The sequence below is a fragment of the Protomyctophum bolini genome, assembly GCF_963924005.1.
Source record: "Protomyctophum bolini genome assembly, contig: SCAFFOLD_489, whole genome shotgun sequence".
In the NCBI taxonomy this organism is placed as follows: Eukaryota; Metazoa; Chordata; class Actinopteri; order Myctophiformes; family Myctophidae; genus Protomyctophum; species Protomyctophum bolini.
Window position 1 is genome coordinate 23989 of NW_027666012.1, and position 12332 is coordinate 36320.

The following is a 12332-nucleotide window of genomic DNA, read 5'->3' on the forward strand; positions in this document are numbered from 1 at the left end:
CACAATCTTATCCAAACGACGAACAAAATATTAAACGGTTTGGGTGTGAGAGACTAAATGTGGTGGTCCGTGGCTCAAATGGGACTTGCTATGATATTATATGAATAGGAAATCGATACATTTTCATAAATCTGAAAATGTATAAATATATTAAAATGCATATACTCTGTGTTCACAATATACCAGTAAGACGCGCAAACGCGGGAAGCGAACGCAGCTGAGACCCTGCAGATCATGTCTGTCTGTCTGTCTGTCTGTCTGTCTGTCTGTCTGTGTGTCTGTCCCGCTGTTACTGTATATGTGGACCTGGCCCCTTTTGTGCCCATATATGGAGCTGAGTGATTGCTGATGCAACACACTCCATATTTGGATAGCGGGACAGACAGACAGACACACAGACACACAGACAGACATGATCTGCTAGGTCTCATATAAGTGCTCATTGCGTTCGCAATCACTGCGTTCGCAACCATATTCTGCATTATATGAGGAGTAATGGCCATCTTTATATAGCATACAATGTCCTCCCTATATAGTTTATGTCCAAAATGTGTTTGTGTAAAATAATGGAAATAATTGGATTAATGGATCTGGACAAATATGTGTTCTGTTTATACTCTGCAAAATGGAATTAAACAAAGTTAATCCTATTGAACAGAAAGAATGAAATAATAATATTAATCCTATACATAGTTACTAGGCTGAAATGGCACCGAATAAGTAGGAATGATCCGCTTATGAAAATAAGCCAAAAAAGAAAACATAAATATCGTGGCTGTCGGGAGGAAACCTCCTAACTTCATTTGTAGTGCATAAATCAGTGCTATTGAACACCCTTTACGTCTGTGTGTTGTTCCATAAATCAGTGCTATTGAACACCCTTTACGTCTGTGTGTTGTTCCATAAATCAGTGCTATTGAACACCCTTTACGTCTGTGTGTTGTTCCATAAATCAGTGCTATATTGAACACCCTTTACGTCTGTGTGTTGTTCCATAAATCAGTGCTATTGAACACCCTTTACGTCTGTGTGTTGTTCCATAAATCAGTGCTATTGAACACCCTTTACGTCTGTGTGTTGTTCCATAAATCACTGCTATATTAAACACCCTTTACGTCTGTGAGTTGTTTCATAAATCAGTGATATATTGAACACCCTTTACGTCTGTGAGTTAATTGTTACATATATTGAACCAATGGAAAGTAGTAAAAAGTGCTTTGGACAAAACCTCTTAACTCCATTGGACCCTCAACATGTCTGCTAAAACAACTAACTCCACCACTTCTCACTCTCGTGGAAGTAATTGACAATATATAAAGTCACAACACCAACTTTGATGAGGCTGTATTCAATGCTTTGTTTTAACAATGTAAGGTTTTCTTTCAATTTCCAGATTTATTTTTATATTTTTCATTTCATTTCAAAAATGAACATTTTGGAGTTATGAGGTTTCCTCCCGAGTCCCCCCCCCCCTTTTCCCTCACTGTATATGTTTATTTTTCCTTTTTACCTCCTTTATGATGAATTCCTGTTCTGTTCTTTGACTATATAGAAGTGTCTATTTGTACGTCTCTAAATGTCTTGATGAATTGAACAAGTGTAATGCTTAATTGGGTCGTCCACTCACAGTTAACAGTCTTTGTATTGAGTTTGTGCTTGAAATGTACTGTAACTCTGCAAACTGTTAATAAATATTTCAATCAATCAATCCCCTTTCAGCTCTCAAAGCAAGCCATCCATCCATGGCTTTCTAGCTCCCCCTACAGCCACTGCAGTGGAACTGCACCCCGGCGTTTTCTCCTTAAAAAGGTTTTGCCTTGAATGAGACTGTATTTCATCATCATCATCATCATCACATCATCACCAGATCTCTATAGACTGGAGATCTCACAACATGGAGGCCGTCCACAGGCACGGCGTCTGGCTGGCAGAGTCCCTGCAGCGCGGACCCCTGGGGGGTCCGGGCTACGAGCGGCTGTGGCAGACCCTCACCCACATGGGGGACCCCAAGGCCTCCATGCTGCTGCTGTTCCCCCTGGCCTACACGGTGCACGGCCGCACCGGGGTGGCCGTGCTGTGGGTGGCCGCGCTGACCGAGTGGCTCAACCTGGTGCTCAAATGGTAGGAGCCTATAGGACTTAATCATTTAATTAATATTAATTTAATATGCTGTGTGGGTGCAGGCTGCCCTGGTCCTCAAATGGTAGGACTTTATTAATGATATTTATGTTAATGCTAATTTATGCCGTAGACGCAGCCGCACTGTCAGTGGCTCAACCCTCTCCTCAAATGTAGGACTTTATTAATGCTGATAATTTAATTAATGGTAGTTTAATATGATGTGAGTGGCTCAACCTTCTCTTCAAAATAGTAGGGCAATTATTCACTAATTATTAATGATCATTTCGTGTAATGTAACTCTGAGAGTCAGTAATATTAGACTATAATATAATAGAACAAAATAAAATAGTTTGTTAAATATGTGTAGGCCTATTTGTCTTTATTTCTCCACCGTGATATTTTCCTTAATGGAAATAAAAAGCTGCCAGCGCAACTTCCGGCATAGTGAAAAGCTGTCCTTCCCTATTTACCGTCCGACTGGAAACAACGCATCAAGCGGAACCTTTTCATGCAAAGTGTAAATTAATTTACAACACGCGAATTAAGGACGATGAGAGCAAAATATATTTTCCCATTGTGGGCGGGAACCCCTTTTGGTGTTTTAAGCATTATGTTATGCTTTTTAGCTGTTGAAAAATAGCAGATCTACAAGCTCATAGCGCTATGAACTTGTAGGTCTGCTATTTTTGAAAAATCGTGAAAATGTGCAGGCGCAATTAAATATTTTAATATATATTCTTTCAGAGCGAACAACATATTTTCAGATGGGGGTCGGCGGCCGAATACATATAATTCTAGGGCTCCTTGACATGAAATAGTTTGAGCACCACAGAAATAGAAAGATAGGGTTTATCAGAAAACTGTCAGATTGTAGAATCTGTTCTCTGCAGGTCTCAAATGGGTTATTCATATGTTTGTTGTTTTGTTGTTGTTCTATAGGATGCTGTTTGGGGAGAGGCCGTTCTGGTGGATCGCAGAATCTGGATTGTATCTCCAGAATCCCCCAGAAGTCAAGCAGTTTGCCTCCACCTGTGAAACTGGACCAGGTCAACTTTATTCTATCAAGAGAACATTTTATTATTACAACTCAGAATTAGATATTTAAATAGTCCATTTCTGTATTGCATTGGACAGATATGGCATGAAATATATACCTAAAAAAAAAAAGCATTTTTTTGTTCTTATTTAATATTGAATTCTTACTAGTTTATTGTCTCCCCCTTATCACTGTGCATTTCAGTTGATATGGAATTTGATGTATAGTAAAAAAATATTTCCTTTATACATCAAGACCCTAAGTCAGGAAGAAAAATAAAAGCAATACATGTGTAACTGCTCCTAAACCCTCTTTATCCGTGGCAGAAATATGACAACGATCCAACTGATTTCACTGAGGGCTTTTTATTTGTCCCAAGTGGCAACCGTGGAAAACTGTCACAAAAAATCACATAATATACTTTTAAATACAATGAAATGTGAACGTCCTTGTCAGCTAAACAAACAATAAAATGTACACAAACAATAAAAACACAAACAATGGCAATATAACTTTTACAGACAAAACAAAACAATTGGGAACGTACCGTATGCACCTTCTGCACAGATTATTCAGGAGTTCAGTTAAGTTCTTTCATATTATATTATTTTCTCTTTTTCATCTTTGTCACGTCATGTCAGACTCTCTGACATGAGAGAGCTCCTCTCTGCAGCTCTGCTCTGTTTGTTCTGATCTGACATGCCCCAGACCCAACAGGTGATTTAAATGAGGTAATCAGAGCAGGTGAGCCTAATTCAACCTGCCCAGGAACCAGACAGACCACCAAAACAGAGCACAGTAGATGGCACTATAATATCACCATGCATTTACCATATGTACCCAAATAACATACCTATAAAGTTCACATGTACATTTTCAGAAAGGTAAGCCATAAAATAGAATAGAAACTAGAAATAGAAAAATAGAAATACAAAATACCCATTGCTGGGACAGTTACAACATGTTCATTCGTAAAACACATGAGTTTATTTCCATTGGATCCATAATAAAAAGAAAAATAATAATAATGTATTTTTGGGTTAGCGTTAATGTATGTGTGTGTGTGTGTGTGTGTGTGTGTGTGTGTGTGTGTGTGTGTGTGTGTGTGTGTGTGTGTGTGTGTGTGTGTGTGTGCGTCTGCGTGCGTGCGTGTCTGTGCGTGCGTGTGTGTGTGTGTGTGTGTCTGCGTGCGTGCGTGCGTGTCTGCGTGCCGTGGTTCCATCCAGGCAGCCCGTCCGGTCATGCCATGGTGACAGCAGCAGTGTGGTGGGTGGTGGTGTTCAACACAGCCTCATTTCTCTACAGACGCACTCACAGGTGGGTGTTTCATTAGAACACCTTGTTCTCCCCGTGTCCCCTAGGGTAGGTACCCTCACATGTTCTCCCCGTGTCCCCTAGGGTAGGTACCCTCACATGTTCTCCCCGTGTCCCCTAGGGTAGGTACCCTCACATGTTCTCCCCGTGTCCCCTATAGGGTAGGTACCCTCACATGTTCTCCCCGTGTCCCCTATAGGGTAGGTACCCTCACATGTTCTCCCTGTGTCCCCTATAGGGTAGGTACCCTCACATGTTCTCCCCGTGTCCCCTATAGGGTAGGTACCCTCACATGTTCTCCCTGTGTCCCCTAGGGTAGGTACCCTCACATGTTCTCCCCGTGTCCCCTATAGGGTAGGTACCCTCACATGTTCTCCCTGTGTCCCCTAGGGCAGGGATACTCAAATAGATTTACCTGTGGGCCACATTACAAAAATGGCAAGGGGCCAGTAGATAAAATTACGACATTAATGATACTTGAACTTCTCTCTTTCAATTGCTTTATTTTCGCAAAATGTATCAAAGTACAATGTGCATGCACACAATATGTAAATAAATAAATGTGTTACATTTTCTTGCATAAACACAAAGAGCTGTTTCCATAACTGCACAAATTATTGCACATAACATGAGTAGCTGTTATAATAACATAATAACATAACATGAGTAGCTCTTTGCCTGCCTGCCTGCCTGCCTGCCTGTCTGTCTGTCTGTCCATGAGTAGTTATTTGTCTGTCTGTCAATGAGTAGCTGTCTTACTGTCTGCCTGTCTATGAGTAGCTGTCTGCCTGCCTGTCTATGAGTAGCTGTCTGTCTGCCTGCCTGCCTGTCCAATTGTCCATGAGTAGCTGTCTGTCTGCCTGTCTGAGTAGCTGTCTGCCTGCCCAATTGTCTATGAGTAGCTGTCTGTCTGTCTATGAGTAGCTGTCTGCCTTCCTGCCTGTCCAATTGTCCATGAGTAGCTGTCTGTCTGTCTATGAGTAGCTGTCTGCCTTCCTGCCTGTCCAATTGTCCATGAGTAGCTGTCTGCCTGCCTGTCCAATTCTCCATGAGTAGCTGTCTGTCTGTCTGCCTGTCTATGAGTAGCTGTCTGCCTGCCTGCCAGCCAGCAAGTTGGTTAACAGAAAATAAATTGTTATGGCTGAGTCAAATAAATTTCCATTTCAGCAATTTCCTCAATTTCCATTTCCGCAATTTCCACAATTTCCATTTCCACCATTTCCGCAATTTCCATTTCCGCAATTTGCATTGCATCTCCCCCCCCCCCCCAAGCTTTTATTTTCGTTCGAGTAATAGTACAACTCTAATAGTATTACTTATATAATAATGTAATTAAAGATAACTTCATTCAGATTTATTTATTTTTATTTCATTTTCCAGATTCCATACATGCTCATATGTACAATTTACAATTCACACAATTTAGGCATTTAGCTCTTAATCCAGAGCGATTTACAATAAGCAAGAACAAAAAAGCATGGCATACATACATCACACATAAAAAGTGGTTATCATGAAATGTGTAAGCTAAGAACGTAACAGTGGAATATCTTTCTATATAATGAAACTATACATAATGTACTATAAAGTGCTACATAAAATGCAATTCTAGTGCTGTAAGTCTGTATGAAATGCCATCCAAGTCTACGTAAAGTGCTCTCTAAGGGGCTAGGCTAGGGTAAGTGCTACGGGCCATGATGGAGTCGACAAGAATACTGACATTATGAAAATACCTGCCACTGTATTTTTTTTACCCACCCTTCTTATGTTTAAATTAATTGCATTACTAAAATCTGAAAAACAAAATAATCGTAATCTATAAATTGGGTGCTTTTCTGAAAAATGTTCTTCCACTGTACAAATAGGGAAAGCCTTCCGATATGTCCATGTATATCGTGTAATCTGTAATGTATTGTATACTTCCGTTATCATTATGTTATGTTATGTTATGTTATGTTACAGTATGTGTTGTGTTTCTCCAGCCTCCTCCTTTCCTCTCTACTGTACACACTGTACGTGGTGATGCTGGTGGCCGTAGGACTGTCCAGGGTGTTCATCCTGGCGCACTTCCCTCACCAGGTCCTGGCAGGCTCTGTCACAGGTCAGAGGTCAACTCTATACTACCGTTCATTTATATTATATATATATATATATATATATATATATATACAGTAATGGAGCACCGAAGTCCTGACCTGAGATCAAATAAATAAATAAAAGTGTCTTCTACATCCTGACAGTTTTCAGAAAAAGCTATGTTTCTATGTCAGCAGATCTACAAGCTCGTAGCGCGCCACCGAGTGGCGCGCTACGAGCTTGTAGATCTGCTGTTTTTCAATAGCTAAAGCATGACATAATGCCAACACCAAAAGGGGTTAAAAAATGGGTTAATCCAGAGTGATTTACACAGTAAGCAAGAACAAAAAACATGTACATATAAGTATGTCTGTCTGACTGTCAGACAGTCTTTCTTTCCCTTTTCTAAAGGCACATTCCACACATTTAGAACAGACTATAACTGAAACTGCTCCATGTTGTTGTATGTGTTGTCTTGGCTTCATTCATGGCAGGATTCATCCTAGGCGTGGTGCTCAGTCGCAGGGTGCCTCACGGGCGCCCCCTGCTGTTCTTTGTGGGCACCAGCGTGGCTCTGCTGGCCGGCGCCCTGTCGCTGCACGCCGGCCTGTCAGCGGTGGGCGTCGACCTGTCCTGGTGAGTCTGACGCCTATAATAACCCATTCTGACCTGAGATCAGATTCATACGAGGTTTCCACTGGTACACACACACTGGTCCGATTAATCCCATTCTGACCCGAGATCAGATTCTAAAAAAATGTCAGTGGTTCTTCGATTTTTCAAAAATAGCAGACCTACAAGCTCGTAGCGCGCCACTCGGTGGCGCGCTATGAGCTTGTAGATCTGCTATTTTTCAATAGCTAAAGCATGACATGATGCTGACACCAAAACGGGTTCCCGTTCAGAATGGGATAATATAGGAAGCACGTGTATATATAGGGAGACATCTGGTACTCTATAGGACACAGTGTTGTTGTTTTTGGCAGCAAATTTCTATTTTAGTTTTTAGTCATATAGTCTTTGGACTGAAACTTCATTTAGTTTTAGTCACATTTTTAGTCACCTGGAATTGTCTTAGTGTTAAGTCTAGTTTTAGTTAGTCGACTAAATGTCATAAGATTTTAGTCGACTAAATCTACAGTTGATTTAGTCGACTGAAATGTGTTTTGGTGGGTCTTGATGCCGTCGTAATGAGTGTTTTTACACTTGCTGAAAATAGCCGATCTACAAGCTTGTAGATCAGCTATTTTCAGCATGCAACCAAGTGTAAAATGACTTATAGTGGATCTCTTGTCCACTATAGTCCCTTCCTAACATTTTAGTCTAGTTTTTATTTGTCGACAAAATTGTCAGTATATTTAGTCTTAGTTTTAGTCACTATAGATAGTTTTCATTTAGTTTCCATTTGTTTTTGTCAGTGAAAATAGGTAGTCGACGAACATTTTTAGTCGACGAAAACAACACTGGTAGGACATCCGGCCACCTGGATGTAAAACTGGGATATTTTGGGCTTCTATATACCAGCTCATTCCCTATTGGACTGCCATGGATATAATAATTCCAATGGAAATATCCTAAAAAAAAACATACGTCTTATTATAATCGTATTATAATCAGGGACTAGAGACTATTTTGACATTCAATGTTTCCGTTTCCACAAATGAGTCGTCTTTACGATCAGAGCCGTCTTATATTGGGCACAGAACGGGTATAGTTCTACAGTACATTACAGTAGTTATGTGTCGCAGTACTGATACCTTTACATACTGTGTAAAAACCTTACATTTGAGTACTTTTTCCCCTGCCCCGAACCCTCTCCACTGTGTGTGTGTGTGCGTGTGTGTGCGTGCGTGCGTGCGTCTGTCCATCAGGTCCATGGCTCTGGCCAGGAAGCGGTGCGCTCGCCCCGAGTGGGTCCGCATGGAGACGGCTCCCTTCTCCTCCCTGACGCGGGACTGCGGGGCGCTGCTGGGCCTGGGCCTGGCGCGCTACTGGGCCCCCCCCGGCGGCTGGGCGCTGCCCCGGGCCCCCCGCGCCCTCTCCCTGGCGCTGGCTTCGCTGGCGCTGTACCACGTCAACCGGCTGGCGCTGCCCGTGCGCCCGCCGGGCCTCTTCTACGGCCTGCTGCTGGTCAAGTTCATCATGGTGCCGCAGGTGGTGATGGTGCTGGCGCCGGGCCTGGTGCACATGCTCACCCACAGGGACCGCAAGAAGAGGGACTGAACTGGACCGTACGGTACGGTCAGGTGGACGCCATGTTGCTCCCTGGAAGGACAGAAGACCGTACGGTGGACTCCATGTTGCTCCTGGAAGGACAGAAACATGCGCAATTGAGACCAAGGAAGCTGAACACAGAAGTGTTGTCTTCTGTCCTTCCAGGAGCAACATGTCCACCGTACGGTCTTCTGTCCTTCCAGGGAGCAACATGGAGTCCACCGTACGGTCTTCTGTCCTTCAGCAACATGGAGTCCACCGTACGGTCTTCTGTCCTTCCAGGAGCAACATGGAGTCCACCGTACGGTCTTCTGTCCTTCAGCAACATGGAGTCCACCGTACGGTCTTCTGTCCTTCAGCAACATGGAGTCCACCGTACGGTCTTCTGTCCTTCCAGGAGCAACATGGTCTTGGCTTCCCGTCCTCTTTCAATAGTCCTTGGAAGTATACCTTCACTAAAAAAGGCTCCACACGTCCCAAATCTCTTCTCCCTCCTGGCTCCAAAACGATGGAATGCACTTCCCATTGCAGTCTCACTCCCAACCTTCCAGGCGCAGACTGAAAAGGAGGTTCAGTTCAGTGGTTCTTTTGGAATCCATCTTGGAACAGTTGATTATTCTAATTTATATTGATGTATTATACTATCATATTCTGAACCATGTAGCACATTCTCTATGTAAATTGACTTTATACCAACTAAAAAAACCTTAAAACCTTAAACTTTTCTCAGAACTTCTCTCTTTCTCTTTCTATTTTTTGGTACAGTGACTGTCATTTAAAATGTAAAGGGCTACTCACTCATTGTTACGGTAAAATACAGCACGGTATCTGGTCTCCCTGCTGGGTTAATGAAGGTATTTATTTACAATACAGTCCTTTCTAATTATGCATCACAAAATATATATAATTTATTTTTTATCTATTACTGACGTCACTCGTCACGCTCATCCCCTGGTTCTGCCTGGTTCACAGAAGTATTTCCTCTAAGGGGAATAACATGGGGTCATCTTAAAATCCTTTCGCGTCCAAAAATAAACAAGCTGTCTCGGCGTTATTGTCAGGGAGGTGTTTCTGTGTCGTTTGCGACAGTCAGTCACTCATATATGATACAGTCTGTTTCTAGCGAAAATCGAACTAATTCAGCAGCAGTAACATTAGCGTTTTCTCTCAGTCAGTTGATTCTTCATATCCATGTGAGTGAAGCGGCCGGGGTGACATGTTTATATTTCAAACACAGTTCTTATATGAGGCGTTCTAAAATCCTCCTACGGGGATTATAATGCAAATAAAAAGTACATGAACCCCTGGACTTAACGACCTCTACCGATATTGACATTAGACTTGGGCGCTCTATAAGAGTATGAAATGGGGCTTTGTTTTACTTACTCAAGAGTCAAGACCTACTTGTACAATCATGCTTTTAGTTGAGCTTTAAAATGGCTTGTGATCCATGTCCTCACTGTACTGCAAGTTAAGTTACTTTTAATGTTTTCAGCCCTTTCTGTTGTTCTGTGAAGCACTTTGAGCTGCATTTCATGTCATGAAAGGTGCTAAACAAATAAAGTGTTTAATAATAATAATAAATAATAATAAAACTTTATTTGTATAGCACCTTTCATGACATGAAATGCCGCTATAACAAAATACATACATAAATGGATGCGCCTGGGACGTATCCTCAGTGATGTGTATCCCAAGGTCATCGGGGTTTCGGGTCTCGCAACATCACACCCCTCACTCAGGCGACCCAGCCGGGAGTGATCAAGTCCCGACTTACGTCCCAGTAGCTACCCTCGATAAGTCCCATTAGGGAAAAACCAGGGCCACACAATTCTACTACACGTTCTACTCTGCCGGGACTGGGAGGTACCATTCTGGCACATGGAAGGACTAGGCTCTATGGGTTGACTCCTGTCCGGGCCCCTCCTACGTCTCACCAGGTCCACTCCTGCTCTCACCAGGTCAGGCCCTGTGCGTTGCACCAGACTCCCAGCACCAGGCACTTTATTCAGCAATGGTGGATTCTCAAGCCGCAACGGTTCCGCAGGCTCCACCTAGCTCAAAGTGCTTTACAGAGCAATGGAGAAAAAAAAAAAGAAAAACAAGGCAACGACATTAAAAAACAAGCAGTAATGCAATGCAGTATGAGGACATGAATAACAAAAAATAAAAGATCAATTAAAAGCAATATTGTAGAAGTGGGTCTTGAGCTGTAACCTGACTTTGCCAGCTGGGGGCGGTATTGGGTAACCATGTTCCCCAACACTGCAACCATCTGGGATCTCTCAGGGAGTTGAGCTAACACCGAACAGCTCCTGTACCGAACCAATCAGCGTGAGCTAAGGGCGGGACATGTGCGAAACCCGATGTGAAGCTATATAGACACGTCAATATGATTGGTTGTGTTTGCACGCCCACACGGTGATAGACAGACGGTCCCGCATCCAATCATCTACCAAGTATCTTGAAAAAAAGGAACAGCCCTGTCATCGAATTGCCTCCCGAGATCCCAGATCCCAATAAGCTGTGAAACAAACTTGTGTAGCAAGCTTCTTGGATCTGGCAGCGTCAGGTATACTTGAGCTGTGCTTTAAAAATGTCTACAGAGGCTGCCTGACGAAGGTACAGTGGGAGTTTGTTAAACTACAGAGGCTGCCTGACGAAGGTACAGTGGGAGCTTGTTCCACGCCGACGGCCCGTAGAAGCAAAAAGCTGCTTCCCCGTATTTTTTAGTTGCCATTTTTTTAGGCAAAGCGAGCAGGCCAGCAGTGGAAGACCTTAGGGGGCGGTTTGGGACATATTTAGGCAGGCAGTCATGTAGGTAGGAAGGTGCGAGACCATTGAGAGCTTTATACACAAGTAAAATAATTTAAAAATCAATCCTAAAAACAACCGGAAGCCAGTGCAGTGAAGCCAAAACTGGAGTAATATGTTCTCTCATCTTTAGTTCTAGTTAAAACTCTGGTTGCTGCATTTTGGAGAAGTTGTAATCTGTCAGTTGTTTTCTTAGGCAGTCCTGAAAAAAGTGCATTGCAGTTAAATCAAGCAGAGAAAAAAAACGTTTTTGCATCGTCCAAAGACAAATAGGCTCCGATTCGTGCAATATTTCTAAGGTGGAAAAAGGCAATCTTGGTGACATGATTAATGTGTGAATTAAAATTAAATTCAGGATCAATAATGACCCCCCAGGTTCTTTAGAGTATCAAACGCTCTCATTCCAGGTAGGAATAAAACAACAGGACATGCGTGCAGGCGTGTTTCAGCTCAGAACCATTTATAAATATGTTTTCTTATTTCTTTCAATACATCATTTTTTTTTCTCTTCTTCTTTTTATACGACTGTACAGATTACAATCAGTTAGGGAGATAAAAACCACATTCTTTTTAATTGTTTTTAATTAAACATTTTCTTCTTTTTTTTTTAAATCTTTTTATTATACTTTTTTTTTTTTTTTTTTTTAATCACAGCGCTGTTGAAAGCTCACATTTACATTTAAAGAGAAACTCCGCTCAGCAAGCAAATACATTAAAATAAAAATAAACAATACAAAATCTCTCATTTTTCTTCTTT

General features: G+C 42.1%; 1 protein-coding gene across 1 annotated transcript; it reads left to right on the forward strand.

Moving 5' to 3' along the window:
* Positions 1 to 1852: 1852 nt before the first annotated feature.
* On the forward strand, positions 1853 to 9469 carry g6pc3 (glucose-6-phosphatase catalytic subunit 3). The gene is made up of 6 exons (XM_080794498.1): positions 1853 to 2121; positions 3061 to 3167; positions 4384 to 4474; positions 6454 to 6572; positions 7042 to 7183; positions 8419 to 9469. The coding sequence occupies exons 1-6, from the start codon at positions 1895 to 1897 to the stop codon at positions 8768 to 8770; spliced, it is 1038 nt and encodes a 345-aa protein (XP_080650624.1). The 5' UTR covers positions 1853 to 1894; the 3' UTR covers positions 8771 to 9469.
* Positions 9470 to 12332: the final 2863 nt, after the last annotated feature.

What these genes read in the sequence shown, in the direction of transcription:
- g6pc3 (XM_080794498.1), top strand. Translation starts at nt 1,895, where the DNA reads ATGGAGGCCGTCCACAGGCACGGCGTCTGGCTGGCAGAGTCCCTGCAG. An exon ending in CTCAACCTGGTGCTCAAATG is followed by an intron (nt 2,122 to 3,060) that starts GTAGGAGCCTAT and finishes GTTGTTCTATAG; the next exon opens with GATGCTGTTTGGGGAGAGGC. An exon ending in CACCTGTGAAACTGGACCAG is followed by an intron (nt 3,168 to 4,383) that starts GTCAACTTTATT and finishes GGTTCCATCCAG; the next exon opens with GCAGCCCGTCCGGTCATGCC.